This window comes from Grus americana, chromosome 1, assembly GCF_028858705.1.
Source record: "Grus americana isolate bGruAme1 chromosome 1, bGruAme1.mat, whole genome shotgun sequence".
Classification (NCBI taxonomy): domain Eukaryota; kingdom Metazoa; phylum Chordata; class Aves; order Gruiformes; family Gruidae; genus Grus; species Grus americana.
In genome coordinates, this window is record NC_072852.1 from 99945778 (window position 1) to 99967007 (window position 21230).

The window sequence follows — 21230 nt, forward strand, 5'->3', positions numbered from 1 at the left end:
AGGAATGTCACGTGCAGCCCACAAGAGACTGGGGTCAAGTACTGTAGTGTGGATGTGACCAGACCTATCCAGAAGGTGATCTCCAAAAGCTCTTCACTCCAAACAGCATATATGGGTGCCAGTCCACACCGCTGTATCGAGGGATCAGAGCTTGCTCTCTGGCACTGTCCACAAAGACATTGTAGTTATAATTTATTACCCAGGTGAGCAACTAAGTTAATGCGTGTATTTGGAAGAAGGGGGGAGAACAATTTTGGATATGTTGTCTAGCTGAGACTGTGATGTGTGTGTGCAGTAAACATGTATTAATCATAATATATAGGGAGGTGTGCAAATGAGGCCCTCAATTCTTTCATGAAGTACATGGAAAATTATATCCACAACAAATACTTTAAAATTTTCCCAGTAGAAGAAAGAGTAGGTCCTTGAAAAATGTATGTGTTTTATTCTGGAAAAAGTAACTTTTTTTCTTCAAGTTAAAAATCTGGGATTTTTTTAAATACAAGTTTTTCCCAGTAAGTATACTATTTCTATTATTTCTTTGAATAACAGAACACTTCCCCAGAATATGTTTTCTATTTTGTTTTACATCTGCCAAAACAAGCAACAGTCCTTTCTGAAAAGCACTGGGAATTAATGTCAATTTATATCACATCGTCTTAGATGTCTTTTGTCGGTAATCAACTTCATACTGTGAGTACTGCTAGCAAGATACTGCCGTGAATTATCATGGGTAGATGGGTCTGATTTCACAGTGAAGAACAGGATCCATTACTAAAGAGTTTGAGATGCAATCTTCATTACAGAGCAAAGTAGAGTTGGAGTCACTGGCCCCCTCTTCCTTTTGCCATCCTTTCTTCCATCCCAATCCATTGTATTATGGTATGCCATATCCCATAGTACGCCTATACATGTGGCAACTTTGCTTTTTGCCAGGGGTAAGAAGACACACTGCTGACTGAAGAAAAGTAAAGGGGAAGACAACTCTTGCTCCTCATCCTCCCTGATAAAGGAATGGGTAGCAAGCCTGAGCACTGTTCAGGGAGAAGTGGAGGGAAAAGCCTGGAAAGAGAATAGGCTGAATTGTGCAATGTGAGCATAAGATTGGTACAAGACATAGGACAGTAATATGGGTTTGTAAGAGTTCTGATATTGTTCTGTCTGATACTTGCTTCAAATTTAATTGCTACTGTGGCATCTTATTATCTATCATCGTGCATGGGAGGTGTCACAGTATCATTTTAAGACGGTTTTCCTAAAGTGCTGATGGTTTTGGCTGTTATTGACTCTTAGTACAAATTACTTAAAGACATTAAACTTTATATTTGGCATTGTTTTTACTGTTCAGTGTTACTACTTTATTAATGTTGCTTTGCTCATGTAGGCCTCATTTAACACTCCAGTGCTTAAGTAGTTAATCAGTCTGTTATGCGTGGGGAAGTTGAGTTGTAGAAAGTAAGAGTTCTTGCAGTTCTTATGTTCATGGGTCAATTCTTCCGTCAGCATCCTCAATACTTATATAGGTATGCAAGTTTAAATTTTCTTCTCTCAGAATTTTTTTTTGTCTTTCCTTTTATCAGAAAGGAACAGTTAGACTTCATATTATGTAGACAAATGCTGGTTTTGTTTGGGGTTATTTTTGTGTTTGTGTTTTTAATTTGTGGTTCTTTGGTGGTTTTTTTGTGTTTTGGGGGTTTTTTTTGGGGGGGTGATTTACTTTGACATTAAAGACATACAAGAGGAAAGTAGAAACTTTCTACCTGTTATTTTGGTGATGAGGGATTATAGCTATTAATATTTCATGTTTCTTATTAGAACACTAGCAGCTCTGCTTTAATTTGTTTGCTCTTCTGCATAACTATGTAACTAAAAAACCACTGGAAAGTAATTGTAATGACTACTGCAGAATTTCTGCTGTTAATCATTTTGAATGCTCAATATCGAATTCTCATGATGTCAATGTAAGTTGTAGTTAATACTAATTACTTTCAGTAAATAGCATCTCATATTAAGAAAAAGCTTTCCACAAGTCTTTCTGATTTTTTTCTCTTCTCAGTTCTTCTGCAGTGTATTATGTGTGTTTCTGTTTTGCCATTTTCTAACCAATATACAGCTGAAAACTACTTGAATTATTTACTTGTATATGGATAGGCAGCTGTCTTCCTGAGTATTAGTGCAACTGGGGTTTTCTTCCACGATTTAAAGTACAGCTCTTGTTTAACAAGACCATGTTTACTTCAAAGAAACATATCTGTTTTGTGAAGAGGAAGGGCTAGCCCAGGAACACATTTCTCTCTCAGATAAGGATGCTTGTGTGAACACCCCTTCATGGGGGATGCTGTGTAAATATGTGGTGTTTGTTTTATTCTAGTTTTCTTTCCTGTCAATGCTGGCTGCAATAATCTTTCACAGAAGTACCATAATGCCTTTCTTTTTATGGGCCCAGGAGAGAAGGCTACCTGTTATGTGCCTTTGTTTTTTTCTAAAAGTAAAAACAGGAAAAGATGATGGGGTGGTGTTTCTGTGTAGTGCATATTTCTGTGTGTATTATATACATACATATATATATGAAAGAGCATGTTGGCCATAGCAACTTTTTTCTCTGTGTTGTTTATTGGCTAGTTCCTACTCTGCCCTTGTAATGTAAAGGTAGCTTCCATGTATGCAAGAGTGAAGGGACATTATTTATGGAATAGTATCAGTGGTATCATTAATTTCATTTTTTTGTTGCTACAGTGTAAACAATCTTTTTCACTTTAAAGTTCAGACCTCTGATTGTACTTTGATAATAGTTAATTCCAACTAATTTCAACTAATTGTTGAAATAATTAATTTAATAGTTGCAGTTTTAAGCTGGGATGGAAAGAATCCAACTATTCATAAATAACGCAATGTGAAAATAATTCTGTAGTCCCTTTTGATAGTATATTAATTTCATCTAGTGGAAAAAAAATCAAAGACATCTAGCTTGCTTAATGTGTTGTAGAATTGCAGTGCAAATTGCTCCGACTTCTCTGACTGTATCCAGATACAGTGGTATATATTGTGTCTTTCTAAAGCATAATGGAGTTCAGAAATATGTTCCTGGTTTGATGTTTGGTTTTGGCATTTTTTCTTTTCTTTTTGGAAATAACTTCTTAGTTGTATTTTTATTTTCTGTTAAAATGCATTAGAGCACTATTTCTCATGTAGTTCTGAAAGGGGTCAGGTACAGGGCAGAAGCCAGCCTTTGGGGCTATGAAAAGCAAAAGCACTTGGTATCTGCTTGCTTCTGTTCCCTGCAGGGATAACTGCTGCTGCAAAATAAAGCAATGGTATATTTCCTGTCTTGCTAATTCAGCTCTTTCATAAAGAACTTCTAAGTTATCTTCAGAGACAGGTTGAGTCAATGGCTAGCTGCTCTGTTTTAGGTACTTAGGGGAGGTATTCATATTCACTACTATAGGCATCTGTCTTGCATAACTACATGATGAGGATCCTAGGATTTTACAATTAGCAGAATTTCATGGAACCATTTAGAGTTCTGGAAACCCTCAACTAGTTCTTCTGGATGCTTCTGTAGTAGTACGAATAAATGCATGTCCTATACCCTGTCTGGTTCTGGACTTCCCACTACAAGAAGACTGTGAAGACAAACATTGATTATACTATAGTGAGTCCACGCTGCTTGGGTATTGGAGCATGTGACACATGAGGAAGGTCAGAGAACTGTGTTAGTTTGGACTTCAGATGAAGAAACTAAGGGAGAGATCTTCCCACTGCCTACCAGTAAGGTGTGAAGAAAACAGAACAATGGTCTTCGCAGAGGCATGGTGGCAGGAAAAGTGGTGGACAAGAACTGCAACCAGGGAAATTCCTGTCTTGATCTGAGTAAGAGTTTGCGTAAGAGGTTGGTCTGGATGTCCCACAGAAGTTCCTTTCAACCTAAATAATTCTCTGGTTCTAGATTATGTTTATTTTTGTAAGGATGGAGTTCTATTTTTTTAATTTTTTTTCCTTGATTTTTGTACTAGCGAAAGTGAGACTGCAGAGGCAACTGCATATTTAGATAGGCTAGGCAGCAGTAAGAACGTGCCTTATCACTGTGTAATAAAGTATCATATTCCCCATCCTTACCTGGTAGGGGTCTGCCTATGTAGTTGAATAATGTAAATATCTCTATGTCAGTTTATTAATGAAGGCTGCCTTCTCAGCTGGCTGCTAACAAATGTCCCTGTAGGTTTGGTGATGTGGTCTTCTGCTACTAGTGATCTTTAATGTGTTCAGAAAATACCAGCTCAACACCTATTTGTAAGAAATATAGCACAGTGTTATTAAAATAAATAACCCAATGTCTGTTTTGCATCCCATAAGACAGTGCACACTGTCCTACTATAACATGAGTATTATTTAATGGTGTTAAGCAGGTAAATAAGCCTGTAAGTAACTTTTCCTCTGGAGGCAGTATTGAAACACTTCCGATTTTTCTGACTTTTGTTTGATTTAGGCATCACATTCTGGATTGTTACTAACGGTGTCTGCTTTATGTGTAGATTTTTTTTTGGTAGAATTTCAGATTCCTGGAAAAAAAACTTTAGAAATTGAACTAAGTAAATAAGAGTGCTAAAAAACCACAAGGCAATTAAAAATACTAATTATTATTTTATGAAAGGTAACTAAACCGTTCTTATGAATCCTGTCTTTCAGGTTAGCAATATTGTCAATGCTTCCCAAAAGCATGGGTAGTTTGTTGCCACATTGTTTTAGTTTGTGTAGAAGAAAAAAAAAGTGTCACTTCTGTCCTTTGATCCTTCCCTTCATTCATGTGTTTCTGTGAAAATGATAAAATTCTTTGTAGTCTTCTAACGCTGGAAAAACAGATGCAGTTTTTCCTGAGAGCTCTGTGAAAGAGGAAGTGGGAAGAAAAATGAAGCAGTAGAGGCATCCTAAGACTGCTTCACAAGATCAGTTTACTAAATAGGAACCATTGGTATTTCAAACAGTTTATTTCTTTTGTCATTTGCAGCATGGACAACACCAGCAGCATATTACTTTGCAAGGGTTTCTTTTTCGGTACTTGACTGCAAGCCCAAATTTTTCTTTAGATACTTGAGTATATTCTTGAGTGTTGTTCATACTGATTTCAATGTTGTTGATCATCTTCCCTTGCTCCTCCACCAGAACTGATATCTGGATGAAAAGTTCCTTTAAGTCTTTGATCTGGCTCTCCAGATTGACTAGTTCTTTGTGTCTCTGTTCAATCTCCGAAAGCTGAGCTTTGGTAATTTTGACTTCAGTGAGCAGATTTTCATTGAAAATCTCCCATTTTCCTTGTTGGAGCATGTCATTGACTTCTTCCTCAGATACCTCTTTACCAGCTACTTCAAGCTGACGGACTATAAATCTTCTGCATTTCTCTTGCTTAGCAGTTATAGCATCGTTGTATGAGAGCATAGCATTTAGGTAACGCTGGGATAAGAAAGAGTACTGGGAAGCTAGAATTCTTACTGTGGCACGTGATGGCCCATGTTCATTTTCAGCTTTTTTCACTGTTTTTGACAGTTCATCCAAACATTTTCGTATGTGCTCTGCTTGAATTTTTATTTCTCTTGCTATGTTAGATTCCTTTTTAAGAACACTGAATCTTCTCATTGAAGATACTAGGCTTTTTTGTTGTTGACTGAATTTATGAACTTCTTCCACCAAATTGTTAATTTCATTCTGAAGCTTCTGGATTTCATGCAAGTGCCTTTCAGTTATGGGCTCTTTTTCATAAATAATGGCCTGCTGTTCAAACTCCTCCTGCTCTTCTTGTACAGTTGCACCATTGTTTTCTCCAGCTATCTGTAGTTCCTTAGCTCTCAGTTTAAGCTCTTGGAGGCGGTCTCTCATGGTTTTTGTGTTCGGGGTTTTTCTTCCAGTTTTTTTTCCCCTCTTGCAACACAGGGAGTTAAATCCAGTATCTCTTTTTTTCTTGTTTCACTGTAATCAAAGTGTAACAACAATCAGTCAATGTTGGCAGTTATCTGTATACAAGAAAAGAAGTTTTGCAGATCAGAGCTACTTCCCTCTGTACAAAAGTAAAGTAAAAGTAGCAGTGCATTGGAAATGGTAGGTATTCAGAACAAATGTAAAAGATAAGTGGTGTCAGTGCACTCTACCATTTAATCCAGTTTCTGTAGGACTTAAATTAAAAACTTTAGGTTATGATTATCTTCAGATTGGTACAGTTAACAGTCTTCCCTCAGCTTCTTCGCTATAGGGTTGGTTTTAGTTTCACATACAGTGATTTGTAGCCCAAGCCCATTTTTGTGGTGGATTTGTGATGCAGGGTCCAGAATTTAGAACAATGAGGAATATGACATGTGGAGAGGACTTTTATTTTGGGGTGGAGAGAGTAGTAACTCAAATTCTTATCATAACTCCTTATTTGATGAAAACCTATCAACTTTAAAATCTTTTTGGAAATAAAAGTGAATCTGCTGCTCCATTTTTGGATTCTCAGTAGGAAACACACACTTCAGTTTTTGAGCTTATGAGATAGACCATCTAATGAATCAGAGTTCTGGTATGAATAAGCTACTGGCTTCAAGTTTAGCCACACTGAAAAATCTTTCTGCGTTTTCTATGCCTTCCCTTGCCTGCGGAGTTAAACTGATAGTAACTGAAGCAGTTAACTCTACAGCAAAACAGGACATCAGAACTCTAATAATTTAGCATGGAAAAAACATGATTTTTGATGTCTGAGGTTTCATAGAGGTAGATCCATATCACTAATGTTGCAACTTGAAGATTTTTCTAAGCCTTTTTGGATTACTGCTATCTATTCTTACATTGTCATTTGCAGTCTTCCTAAAATTTATGCAAATGTACTTTGTACACCATAGTGAGACACAGTTCAGTATTTTTTTCTTATTTAATAGAAGGTAGATTTAGTTCTGTGTTCTGCCCTAGCTGTTGTGCAGGCTTTACTGGAGATATAATTAAAAGAAAGTAGCTATTGTGTATGTGTTAGAAAATATCAAAGTTCAACTATTTTTAATTATAGGAAAGAAAGTATTTTCCTCAAACTCTACATGAATGTTTTCCTTGGACTATGATCAAGAATAGAAAATTTCAGTAAAAAGTAAAATGTTCAGGACTGGAAGATTATGGGATTTTTACCTAGAGTCTTCTGGTTAAGTCAAATGTGTGTCTTTCAAAGGGTTGTTCAAGCATAAATGTTGAACAGTACAGTAGTATCTTTTGGCTGTTTTCAGAGCTTTAAGGGCAGTCTTCTGAAATAGCAGTGTTTTATAGGTGCATTTCTTCTTAAGCCCCAATTCTAAAGATTTATTTTTTTTTTAGTAAACAAATGCAATATTTCTTTATAGTATCCAAAAGGATGCATTTGTAATAACTGCAGAGGATCAATCCAGTAACCTGTCAATATGCAAACGAATTTGTTACATTTGAACAGCTTCAACTGATACTACTGTGGTATCTCTGATCCCTGGTGCATATTTAAAATTCCTAAATTGATTTTTGCATAATATAAGTCATGGAGTTGAACAGTGTGAACATGTCTTCCACAGACTTAAATCTGGCTGTCTGCCGGAGGATTAGTTGAAAAATAAAACTTGAAATGCTACAGAGATCAGTCATGAGAAAGAATGTTGATATCCTACCCCAGTGTGGATTTCCCTTATCGCTTCTTTTTTTTCCCCTTAATGCCTTAATATCTGAATTTAGTGTTTGTTGATTCACATCAAGAGAATCCAAAAAGCCTAGCAGTCATTAGAAGTTACAGTAATGTACTGAGATTTGTGATCAGGCAAGCTCGCAAGTAATTTATTGGAAGACACTACTTTGGTGTTGGGAAAACGCAACATGCATTAATTTTGTTACAGTAATTCCTCTTCATTGCCTAACCTGCTGTGTATCTCCCCACAGCAGAAGTCAGCAATTTCTTCAAGATAACATTCTTTAGGAATGTTTAAGAGCTGCTTGGCACCACCGAGACTGCCACAGGGAAAGTTCAGTCTGGGGCATGTGAAAGGAACCAGGAGTGCTAAACAAGGCTTCAGAGAAGTGACCTGAAAATCTGTTTTAGTATAGCCTAACACATCTGTTGACCCATGTGAATTTAGCATGGCTTGACAAGCCTGTGATTAAAAGCAAGTTCTAAGGGCGCCATTAATGCTTATGATGTGAGGTGGCAAGACTTTCTTGTATCTAAGAGAATGCAAGTCATTACTGAAAAACTCTAAAATATGCATGCACAATACAATTTCTCAAAAGGGCAGTTACCAGTTTTTCATATGCTTAATCTCCTGTGGTTTGAACGAAGTTAAATATAGGAGCATAAGAACTATACTGGGTTTCATCTTCAGTTTGTGTATCCATTAAGAATTGACATCTACTTTTCGATGTTTTGAGTGCATTGGTCTTGAAATAGCTATATTCCTTGGGGGAAGAAAAAGCAACAGAATTGCAATCTGCAAATATTCTCAAATATCAAACTTGCAAAGAAGTAAGCAAAAAAAATTTAAGATTGCTGTTAATGGATTTTTTTTTTTTCCTTGTCTAAACGTCAGTCTCACTAAAGAGTGGAATGTAAGCAATTGAACCCTAGTTTCATATCTTATACCCTATCAGGCTTGCCTTCAAAACCTGCCACTGAATGTGCTTGCCAATAAATGGAGTTGATTATACTGGCAACTGAAACATGCTGGTTTCAAATAAATAAGGATGTCTTCATGGCAAAGATAACCTTGGAAATTGTTGGCTTGACTTCTTGAGCGTTCCACAACAAGCTTTGTTCATGTACTAAGTCCTTGTGGGTGTCCTACATGTTTGTGTATATGTATAGGGGCACATCCTGTTTTCTTTTGGTTGAGATGAAAGATCTATTTCCTTGAAGTTTTTGTCAATAGAGGGAGAATATGCCTATTCTTTTAGATTTGAGTAAATGGAATATATGGACTGAAAGCACTCCAGTGACTTACTGTGACCCCTACATTCAAAAAAAGATTTTAAAAGTTGATCCTTCTGAAGTGATAAAGTAGCACAGCCTAACAGATCCTCATCAGATTTTTTTCTTCATCGAATATTGGAAAATTTGGGTTAAAACATCTAAGAGACTGGCTGCAGTAAAGGCAAAGCAAATCAGTAGATGGGAAAGCATTAGCTTGTTAAACTGTAGCTTCAAGTTGTCTAAGCTTAGAAATGGCCCTAAATGCTCTTACACATATAAATCTGAAGAACACTGGTGAGGTCTGCCCATGTTTCTGGCCATTCCTCAGTCATAAATTCTGCTGTATTGTCTTTTATCTGAACTGTTTCTGATGCTGGAACCATATGTTTGGAGCTGGAATCACAAACTGCTAGCCGATCTTTAATAATAGATAATCTGTAGACATTGAGTTGCTCTAATAGTATGGCTGCAGTAACTTAGTCAAACTGATGTGGCGCTGTGCTTTCTCTGTTCACACTTAGAAGCAACGTAAGGTAGAGAACATAGCCAAAGAACAGACAGGGCTACAGGGTGGGTTTGGGGAGTAGGTGGAAGGGGTAAGAAAGAGAAAGGAGAAAGAAACAGGCCCAGTTTTGCCCAGTACCTAAGTTGTACTTGGAGTTCAAGGATTATTGATGTGCTTTCGTACACATATTCGGGGAGAAGAAGTAGGAATGCACATGCAGTATTTCAGTTTGGTCACTTTTGTGTACCTTATCTTCTAGAAAGGCTTCCTCCTCCCCCAACCCCCCCGCAGTATTTTTATCGTGCAGATCCACTGGTTTAAGTTTATATTTGTTCTTTCGGTAGGCATCTTTATATATTGTTGACAGCTTCAGGAATACAATTTTCAGATCCTTGTCAAATACATTTTAAAGGTATTGCAAGAGTCTTTGCCTTCTGATAACTTCATTGTGTTGCTCATCAGGGTTATAAATCCCTCCAGTCAAACTGATAACATATGTGGCTGGGAAAGTCTTTATAATGACAATTACCTCACCACACTGACTAGGGGAATAATAGATCCTGGTGAGTGGACCACCATTGTTAATCTGGCATGATGATAAAGTATGTCCTAAATGCAAAGATTAATGAATTTGATTTAAATGAAAATGTTTATATTATCTCATCCATTTTTAAGGGGGGGAGAAGGTCTTTTTCTTTAATTGCAAAGCAGCTATACAGAATATTCTTTCACCCATCTAATTTATCAGTAGACTCAGTGAACAGGGAGTCTACATCCAAAAATGAGTTTTGGGCTGTATTTAGTTAAAAGGCATAAATGGATATGTGAAGTAGGTAAGTTGATCATATGGAACTCTTGTTGTTGGCTGTAATTAGACTTAATGGCTTCTTTTTTGGCTTTGATGAATTGTTTTATTTCCACCCCACCTCCTGACTTACCAAAAACTCCTGTTTATATTTCAGTTTCCGTAGTCTTGTTCACTATTTCTTGGTTCATTAAAATGCCTGACACAAAAGGCTCTGTTTGTATTTGATCTTTGATGCAATTTGCATGCCTTCTTATGTTCATTTTAACATACTGCGGTCCACCAGGAGATGAGGACTTATAGACAATTGAGGGACAGAATTCTCTAAGATCTCTTGGAGATGTATGAACTGTGTTCTGCATCATACTCCTTTCTTTACCTCTGCTGAAACAGCTACTTTTTTTTTTTTTTTTAATGATTGCAACAAAAATAAGGGCCAGGGTTTTTTTCCTGTTCCTTAGTTATGAGTTAATTAAGGGCACTGGGTAGAGGACACTTTCAGGCAACGTGTCCCAAAGGAATTTCAGGTTACAAGCAATCATATGTTTGGTTTTGTATTATTTTTTTAAATCATTTCCAGGCTGCAGTGAAGTTACATTATAGTTCTGTTATATAGTGCCAATAAACCCATATAACTGTTATTTTTGAGCATAATGGCTCTGAGTAATGTTTGGAGTCATACTCTGGTCTGGAGCTTGATTACTGCTTTAAGCGTCTTAAGTTTAGCAACAAAAAACTAGTGAGACACATATACCATTTAAACGTCTACAGTTTAAGATACTTATAGTAGTCTGTGGGGAAAACTAGGGGTTTGAGTTGAAATTTCAGTTTGTTCCAAAGGCTACGCTCTGGTATGTTCTCACAAGAAAAGAAGGAACTTGTTTGATGGTGTTTTGGAATCTGGCCCTATTATCCAAAGATACATCTTAAGTAACTAAAGTAAGCGATCTTGCTACAGGTTACGTTTATTTTCTCCTTTGTTTAAAAAGTTTCCTTTACTTAAATATCTTGTAAACAAACATGCTTAAACCAAGGATTATCACACAGCAAGGCAGTTGGATGAAAATATCCTCTTAAAGCATGGCTGTCTTAAGATGATAAATCCTTGGACAAACGTATTTAAAAATAGTTCTAAGTTCAAGTTTCTGTTTGTGGGAAGTGTGGGAGTGGTTCAACAGGAAAATACTAAAGGCAGAGAACTTGCCCTGGTTATGAGCCTAAAAAAAGATGCAATTATAAGTGGAAGGCAGCTAAATTGTGTCAGAGTATATATGATATGATAGTGCAAAATCAGTAACATTTTCAGCACAGGGTACTTAAGCGTTAATGGGTATGTCAATATTAAAAAATACTAACACGTAAAGGTAATTTGAATTTGTCAGCTTTTGTCTCTGGGAAATAACCTGTAGAGCATTGCTTCTGGCACTGCCAACTATGCAATGCTGAGGAAATAAAATCTGGTTGCTTCTTCCCTTTAGACAGTGTTACTCACTGAAATTGCCACAAGGCTACCGAGTGAACCCAAAATGATCAATATGCAGGAGCATAGAAATGGTGCATTTGAAGCAAGGTAGCTTGGGAGTTCTCTAATTAGTGTGAAATAGGTCATGGGAGGTGGAGAAATGTTGATACTGAGTGAAAACATGAGATTCAAATGGAATAAAACAGGTCTGAGTAGTCAAGGAGTTCATAAGACGGGTAAAAATGAGGCCCAAGTGTGCTGGAAAAGTGTAATCAAATCATTCTGCTGGAGTAAGCCCTCCAAGGGAAAGGTAGAGGGTGAAAATAGACCTTAGTTACTTAAAATAATTCAGATGTTATGGGTGTTTGGCCAGAAATCTGTAACACAATCATGTTGTAGGAGATGTAGTTGTCTTGTGTTGATTGTGTGGTGTTGCATGATATGGGAAAGAATCCTGAGAGAGAAAAGGGAATAATACAATTTACAAGTACAATAATATGATAATACAATTCAGCATGAGTGGAGTGGGAGAACATAGCAGTTTGTGAATCATGTGTATTACAAGCTTTTATACTTCCAAAAATCTCTACAATGTCAGTACTTTTCTTACATTCCAATTAGAAAAATGTGGTGGGTTTTTGGTTTTTCTTTTTTGCTATTTTATGAAGTATTTGGTTCAAAGATGCGCAGTGAATCTGAGAGCATACCTTGGGGTTTTATACCCTGTATTACGAATGTTTGGCTGCAGACACGGAAGACTTGAGGAAAAGCATCTACCACCATTTCCGTGTCTACAGACAGCAATTCTCATGTTCCCTACTGATACTTTGAGTAATGGAAGGTGGTGATTTCATGGTTTTGCACTGATGTAAGTCACAGTTGTGGTGACGCATACTTCACCTACGTGTCCTGACTGACAAAACAATGATCTCATTCTGCAAATCAGTTAGTTGGAAGATTATTCACTGTAATCGGTAAGGGAATGGACTATCCCTTGATTAAAAACAAAGCTGAAGAACTTGTTTAACGTTTTGATGGTGGTTTTTTCACCTCTTAAACCAGAGATTTACTGTCAGCAGTGCTCTTAGACATCAGAAATGAGTAGTAGAGAGAAGTAAATGTATGCATTGTAGATACCTGGGTTTGTTTATTTCCAACAAGAATAACACTGGAAATCAGCACCTTCATTTAATTAGCTGGTCCAAATATGATGGTCACCTATAGGTCACAGAAATCCAGAAAGAAAATCGTGATCTCCTCTTCCAAAAGATCACATAATTAAGGTCCAGATATTGATATATTTTAAAGCAGTATTTAAAAATGAATTAGGAGCAAGAGAAACATCTGCAACAGGATAGAGAGCAGGTGGAATTCTTTCCATTTAATAGGATATATACCTTGAACTCCTAGTTAATGACTTTTTGTATTGCTATAAATCAGCTTCAAGATTTTTGTCTTCCTGACAGTAGAATTGCAGGGTTAAAACTTATACTGTGCAACATCCCACCTATTTTACATTCCTGTTTCTTCTGTCAGACCATATAGCTACATATCACAGCCTTGGAACTCACCTGTAATAAATGTGAGGATTTCCAGGCAGCTTTTTTAAAAAACATATCTTATAGGCAACTTTGACTAAATAACTTTAATGTTTCCCTAGGTATTGGCATATCAAGATGAAATGGAGTATAAGAAAATAATTCAACTTTGCAGTTTTTTTAAATCTCATAAATGATATTGCCATATATTTTTGTATTGTCATTGCTTTTGGAATTACACATCTGGAAGCTGAACATAATATTCTTGATGTGAGCTCAGACTTCTCTTTGGATGCAGCCTATTTGATCCATAGGTATGATTAAACTGATAGCAGAGCAGAGTGTGTCAGAGAAATATGTTTTTGGTAAATAGGAATATGTTTCAGACCCGAGGTGAGAATGAGGCCACTTAACCAAAATGAAATGTTAGAATTGTTGACATTCATGTAACCGCTTCAAAAGGTAATAGGAGAATGAAGTTGCCCTAGAGTTGCCTAGAGATGATATAAACAGGAACAGTTTAGAATCTTATTTCTAACTATTCTCTTATTTAAATGTGACCTAGAGGAACTGTTTAGGGAAAAAGTTGAATTAGAGGAATGTCTCTTACATCTCTCTGCAACTGCAGGAAAGCAAACTCTTAACTGATGTTTGCAGGCTGATAATCTTGTAGCACTTTATTCACCAGTTTTTCATTATAGCTTACCCTAATATTCAAAGGATTGGTTTTGCATAAGAATCAAAGGCATGGAAAGCAAACTAGAGAAATGAAAAAAGCCAGTTTATTTGAGAAAGAGCCTAGTGTCAATCACTAAAAAGTTACTGATGGGTTTGTAATTGTTGTCAACAATCCAGAAGACTCAGGGGAGATCTGTTAACACCCACCATTTGGATTATTTCAGTGTAGTTAAAAGTTTTTAAAAGAAATCCACAAAAAAATTGTGGAAAGAGGGAGCTGAGAGCTTAATCTTAGAGTGCCTTATGGTCTCCATGGGAGGCCTGAAACTGTTGGCTAGTTCTCCTATCTGCTTGTTTTTTAAAAATATCAAGAACTTTGTTTTCTTTGACTTACTCAAAAAGCTAATGAACTGCCAACAACTGAAGAGGAAAGAACAAACAAAACAATCTGACAAACTGACATCTTTCTGCCCCGATCTTTCTGCCCCGTTGTGGATCAGGAGTTTGACTTTCATGGATGTTAACATAAGCAAAATATAAAGAGACTATCAAACCTTTTCTTGCTGTATCTGCTGAGGCCTCACTTCTCTAGGATAAAATATCCTATTGATTACTGTTCACAGAATTGCCCAAGAAAAAAGTTAATAGATGAGAGATGAAATTTCTGAAGGAAAAAATGTAGAACAGTATTTTCAAATAGAAGATCGACCATAGACTGAAGAATACAGCATTGTTCTTTCCCTTGTGTAGACTGCTGTTAAATTCAAAGGTTCTTGCTCTTCTTTGTTTTCCCAGGAATGCTAATTCAATCGCTGAAAGGTATGGCTTCTTGAAGTAGCCTTAAAGACTAATATTCTTGATCTTAGATAAAACATTCTCATAAAGATACCTTTTCCTTAAGTTATTTTTAATCATGGTGATAGTTCTGATACTGTAATATTTTGACCTGAGGGATCCTTTTCTCTTCGTTAATTTTGATGGCCACCATGCAGGTTTGACCCACAATTTTGGGTTTGTGATAACTGACTCTGATTAAACCTAACCCCAAAAGCAGCATCTCCGGGACACTTTTACAGATTACTCCCCTCCCTGTACCCTCTACAGTATTTAGTTTTCAATGTTATGTTACTGTATGAGAATCCCACACAAGTGGAGAGAAATGCATAAGTTGGAAGGTAACTGTTTAAAAAAACCCCTCTAATTCTGCAAAACAAGAAAACAATCACGTGGGCAAGCACATACCCTCACCCAAATAAAACCTTTCTGTAACACTTCTTGGATTTTTGAGGAAAGCTGAGATACAAATGTGTCCTTTTCATACTGGATTTTTTTTCACCAAACTTTTTGGATTGTAAAGTAAACTTTAATACTGATTATGGTTTTTTTTCTTTTTTCTCTTTGCTCAGTAATTTACATTTTAGAACCAGGTCAAGGAACACACATAGTTTGCATTCAGACTTTGTATTTCTCTGGCATGTCTTCTGGCTTCTAAGAGAAATATTATTGTTGAACTGTAGATGTCTAGTTGTGCCAATGCACACATACACTCCCTTTCCACATTGTTTCCCATGACTCTTAAAATAAAGTTCAAAAGCTCTCTCTTGCTTAAAAGAATCCTACTTGATATAAAAGCAGTTGGCTATCCTTTATTTCTTGCATAAAGTAAGTTTGTTACACTAAGAAGATTCCAAATATACTTTATGTGAAATTGAAACAAGCCAAGCACGATTTTATATATGAAAGCTTCTCACTCCGCAAACTTAACGTGATAAACCAACAGAAACTCTCCTCCTGCAGTTTTTTTAAACATGAAAAATTGCTATATATGAAGTTCTACTGACTTGGAAAAATAAAATCAAGGTCTATCCTTTAAGATAACTCTGACGTATTCCATAAAGAAGGAAGTTTTATGCATAAAAGTTGCCTCAATACCTAGCATTCCTGTGCATGAGCAGCAGAGCTCTGAGACTATATTCACCCAGAGAAGTATCCAGTTCTTTGCAGGGTAGACATCCATTATTTGTATGTCTTGACACTTAGGCACATTTCCATTCTAAACCACACTACGCAGCCTTTTTCTGATATTTGCAACTTTATAAATATTAAGTAAAAGAAAAGTCTTTACCTTCTAATCCTGTGCTGCTGGCTTTCTGTTTTATCCTTTACAGAGGAACTCCTGAGGCTAAGCTTCAGTATATTCTGAAAAACATTGTTTTGAATATTTGCCTAAGTAATGTGTCTTGAGTGGCATTCCATTAAGTATTTTTCTGCATGCCTTCCACTTCTAGTTCTTATATAGTTGTCCAAGGGCTCATCTTCAGGAGCGGTGGTGTGAGAGAGAACCTGACTTCTGCAACTGCAGACAGGCAAATTGATTACTTTTTGCTTGGGGAATCTGGTTCTGCCTGTTTGAAACCCAGCCTTGCTGAGAGGCGGATCACTGCTGGAGCTGCCTAGTAGCAGGAAGTGTCTGGAGCAGCTCCCTAGTAGATAGAGGCCTCCTAAGCTGGAAGTGGAGCACTGCCTACCTATGAAGCACAAGTGTAAGTGTGGGGATTGCTTTCTTTCACGCTGAAGCATGAAGGAAAAAGGAAGCAAGGTTAGGTCATTCATACATTTACTTGAAAGGGCAAAAAACATCCAGCGTAAAAATAACCTGTATCACAGTCAGTACCTTAAAAACGTTTTAACTCCATTTATAAGTTTGATCTAAAGGCTGAAGCAGGAAGGGGTATACAGCAGGATATCTATGACCTGTGCAAAACCACTTCAGTTCTTGGGGAGCATAAGGTGGAGACAGCTATTTGGATATACTGCTTTTTCAGATACAGCATCTCAGCTGTATTTTTTGGATACAGTCACTATTGCAACAGGAGTGCTGCAAAGAAAATGGAAGCTAATTGACCAAAAAGACAAATCTTACACCTTTCAAGGTATTAGAGGTTAAAAATCAGCAGCTGCTGCAAGTTATAGGAGGTTAGAGTCACGCTCACACTGAGCTATGCAGCTTACCAACATTTCATTCTGCTTCAGCTGTGCTTTGTGGAATGTGCAGTCCAATAACACAGTAAATAGTGCAGTTATTTAATCTTCAGGTGAGAAAGGAATAGGCTGTGGCAACAAACTCTGTGTTCAGAAATATTTTCTTCAATTAGATCTAGATGAATTGACAGCACTGTGAAGGAATGCTTTTTGAGACTAAGGGGCAGTGCAGTAGGATTTTCAGACTGTAACAAAGATGAGGTTTTTTATGTGGAAAAAAAAAAAGTTGAGATAATTATTTCCAGTCTTTTAATTATTTTCCATAGCTTTCTGGAATTTCATTTTAGTTTTTCCCTGGTTTAGCTTTAACCCCATTTCATAGCTAAATACTGAGAGGACATTATTTGTTCTAGCTGGTTGGTGTGAAGGAATAGTGCTAGAGTATCATAAACATATTGAAAATGTCATAGGTTCTGTATATGCATTGAACAACAGTTCTAAATCATACAAAGTACTGTAGAAGTACTCTTTTTGTTGAGAAGTAGGAATGGGTTATCAAAGGAGGGACCAGGGAGAAGACCCTTATGCTCTTTCTAGCACTGTGAGCAAGTCAGGGAAGTTTTGATTATTAGTAAGATATAAGGGGGTTTATCCCTAAGGTGATGATAAATAAGTGAACCTTTTGGACCACAAAAGGTTAGGACTGATTAAGATTGAGAGAGAATGAACATTTGAGAAGCTGTCTTTCTGTTGTCTCCTTCATAAAATCTTATTGAAAAGAAAGATTAGATAATGAATCATAGTGCATGAGGTTAATGGTGATAAGGAATGGTTTTCTGAGCTGTGAATGCAACACAGCTTTTTTTTTTTTAATGTCTCTTTGAAGCTAAAAACTCTCTTGGGAGTAAAAAAAGTAAGAATTGAGGATCTCATACTGTGATTCTGGAGAATAGGAAGGAATAAGGTCTTAGATCAAACTGAAGTGCTGACAAGTTCTGCTAACTATGGAGTGAATTCTTAACATTGTTCCTTCCCAGCAAGGAGCATGATAAATCCAAAGTACAAGCCTAACATTCCCTAAAAGCTATTTGAGTTAATGATGACTTGAGATTTCAGAAGAAAGACTATGATGTCTGGTTCCAAAACCATCTGCCACTGCGTTCATGGAAGCCAAATGTTTGTGATTTTATCCAGAAAGTTGAATCAGAGTTCTTATGTAGTGGAAGGGCTGCTAAATTTCAGAACAACATTATTTTAGTGGAATTCCTTTATTAGAGAGAAGCAAGTGCAATTTTTAGATTCTCTAATGCTATGCAATACTCCTTTTCGCACTTAGTTTGGATCATTACTGTTGTAGGAAGCGGAAAATAAGATTGCATTGTACGCTTATATTCCAAAATGATCTATACTGGTTCAAAGCACACAGTATCAGTTTTCATGCTGAAAAATAGTAACTTTGAACAGGAGTAGTCTATTGCTTGTAAAATATTATTTAACATCTTTTCATACTTCCTAGAGTTTTACCATACTACATTTTAATTAAAAGCAGGTAATGGGACAAGAAAGGCTAGATATCCTATTGTCATGAAGAGTTTTTATGGAAGATGAGACCAACTCTTCTGTGAAGTTTTGTTTATTCCTTATAAAAAGACCCTCAGGAAACATGAATGATTTCCTATGTTTTTCTTTTTGTCACTTTTGTTTGTCTGTTTAAAATATATATTTTTGATTTCTATCTAAGTTTCTCCATTTGTTACTAAAATTTGCTTGTAAGTGAACTCAGAAAATCATTGACCAACATGACTGCAAGTTTACTTTTTTAAGGTGGTTCTTAGGGAATACATCTGCTTGGCTAACACATTCCTAAATACTTAGGTAAATTTACCTTGTTAATCCATCCTACCTTCTTGGACGTTGACGAATTTAAATCCATTTTAATCAAGAAATTGAGGTCTCAAGGATAGTCAAGTCCTGTGAGTTTCATGAAAATTATTACTTGGATAGCTGAAAGAAATCCCCATAAGGGAAAAGATTTTCCCTTTCTGTAATAGGTGGTTCCATACAGGTTTTGGCAGTTACCCTTGCTTTTCTTACATGTAGTTTGTGATGTACCTTTTAAGGCTTTACATCAGAAGCTTTTCCAGTTTCATTTCATATATAGAGGAGTTTTCAGTGAAACATTAAAAAATTAGTCGTGATAAAAAGAAGTAACTTTCATTTCTGTGGTTAGAACGTGGTATCACCAGGAGTTTGCTGAGGTGAAGAACTTCAGTGTTTGGGATGCTTATAATTCTGCACAACCCTCTTATCTTTGTAGTAGTTATTGATAACAGTGTTGAAAGGAACATAACAGCCTCTGCTTCAGGGTATATGTCCATATTAAAGTGTGAAATAATGAATAACGTTCTTTGGGTGGTAAATCAGATCTAGTTTGTGCTATTTAAAAAACACACATTATTGGCTGTAGTGTTGGATGCAGTTACAGAGTATATGGAAGATAAATCTGATTAAGAACAACAGTCCTCCAAAAACTTAAGATGTTTATCTTCTGGAGTCCTCTTTGCTACTGTATCTCTAAGAAATAATACAATGATGGCAGTTCATCTTACAGAATACTTATTTTGTAAGCTATGTGTTTCATACACCTTTTTTTTCCACTTCTCTCTATTTAATAATAAAATACGGTTTTTAGAGCCATTCATGCAAGTTCCTCCCTCCAATGTTGAAGTTCAATACATTACATATCAAATTGTTTGGCATTAGAGAGAAATTCTGGATAGTAGGCAGACCTGAGATGATCCTGAAGCAGTATTATGCAGGGAAACGCTCATGGTTTGCAAAGTTCTGAACTTTGATCCATAGACTCCAACAGATTGTACTCTGTAGCTTTAGATGTAGAATGGTAGCATCTTTTACATCCATCTTTGTAGCTGTAAAATATAATTGCTTTGTCTATTAATAATTATTAAATAACTGCTAAGCACCTTTGTAATTATTTATTGTTAGTATCTGCTGAAAATAGTGCATGGACTAACATGTTTATTAAGTAGAAAGAACAATTAAGAATTAAAGCTGAAACAAGGCATCGTCTCTTTACTTCCTCCTTCTTCCTCTTCTTCTTCCTACTTTTGTCAGAAACTTCGATTTTGGAGATCTGAGAATCTCTCTCCTGTCAAGGTGCTTAGTGTTTCTTTTGATTTTTTTTTTTTCTGTTTAGGTTGGCAAATAAGCAGGACAGAGAAGGAGCTCTGTCAGAAGCAGATGTTATCGAGTCCTTATCTCTGGAAAAGCTTGTCAATGAACACAAGTGTCTATGTCAAATTGTAAGTATATTTTAAAATGCTTCATTTTCTAACATGTACATAAAAGTTGCAAAAAGGTAGGAGATTGTGTGTAAAACTGAAACTAAAACCCTGCAATCCCAGCAAAGATGCAGTACATATATCTGTTCTGTGAGCAATTCTACTGTTCACCTTGATGTTCTGATTCTGGGTTTGTTGAAGAAGTCTTTATAACGAGGATCCTCAAAGTGCCTGCTGGTCCATTTTGAAACCATGTTAGAATAATTAGTTACTGATGGGGTTTAAAACTTGTTCAATTGGACAGCAAGTTTAGTATTCCACCTTTTTAAAAAGAAGCAGGAAATGGAATTTGTCTACGTTGACATTCAGGAAGGATCACTGTTTGGATATGATGTTTGTCTCATTTCTGTTCATAGCTAAACCCATCATTTATTCTGAGTCACCATCTGGCAAACAGTAAGAACTTAATCTAATTCCTAGGGCATCTAATTCCCAGCACAGTAATCACCAAGGAACACTGTTAGAACTAGTTGCTAGTTAATATTTATCCTAAAATAACTACATTTCCAATGTAATATTCACAGTCATATTAAAAAAATAAAAAAAAAAAGCTGAGGTGAGGCCATAACCAGAAATGTGTATGAAAACTACTTAATATTGTTCAGTATTTCAGATAATTTATCCAAATCATTACTCCCTGAAGTTTTGTTTAAGCCTTTGTTTTAATCAACCAGTTTGTTAGTTAACTATTTGTAGGCATAACTTTTATAATCTTTTTCTAATGCCAATAAGAAACATTTTAAAAAATAATGAGAGTTATGCTGTTATTAACCAAAATTAGAAGGCAATTTTGCAAAACTGTTCCAGCTGGTATTTGAGTTTTAAAATTTAAAAAATACTTTGAATTAATTAGAGTTGCAAAATTCATAGGGTAATACATATTGTTATTATTTGCTCTAGAAAGTCGAGTTATAGCAGGACATAGCTATGTTCATTATGTCATGACTCTCTCAGTGCTTTTCT

The 21230-nt window shown here is 36.2% G+C and overlaps 2 protein-coding genes across 11 annotated transcripts in view; one reads left to right on the forward strand and one right to left on the reverse strand.

Annotated features, from left to right (window-relative positions):
- The window catches only part of ARL13B (ADP ribosylation factor like GTPase 13B), a 50924-nt gene that overhangs the window by 14883 nt on the left and 14811 nt on the right, over positions 1 to 21230 (forward strand). For all 9 annotated transcript variants that reach the window (XM_054819145.1, XM_054819173.1, XM_054819155.1 and 6 more), the window contains one exon: positions 20123 to 20228. In XM_054819145.1, coding sequence (XP_054675120.1) covers positions 20123 to 20228 — 106 coding nt within the window. The remainder of the gene's footprint in view (positions 1 to 20122; positions 20229 to 21230) is intronic.
- On the reverse strand, positions 234 to 16351 carry STX19 (syntaxin 19). Of its 2 annotated transcripts, XM_054819220.1 has the most exons (3): positions 16049 to 16351; positions 12845 to 12925; positions 234 to 5961 (listed from the first exon to the last, which is right to left on the reverse strand). In XM_054819220.1, the coding sequence occupies exon 3, from the start codon at positions 5869 to 5871 to the stop codon at positions 4996 to 4998; it is 876 nt and encodes a 291-aa protein (XP_054675195.1). In that variant the 5' UTR covers positions 5872 to 5961; positions 12845 to 12925; positions 16049 to 16351; the 3' UTR covers positions 234 to 4995. The 2 variants fall into 2 exon arrangements, with proteins under 2 accessions (XP_054675195.1, XP_054675189.1); XM_054819214.1 differs by lacking the exon at positions 12845 to 12925.

Coding starts and splice junctions, on each gene's coding strand:
- STX19 (XM_054819214.1), bottom strand. CDS start 5,871: ATGAGAGACCGCCTCCAAGAGCTTAAACTGAGAGCTAAGGAACTACAG.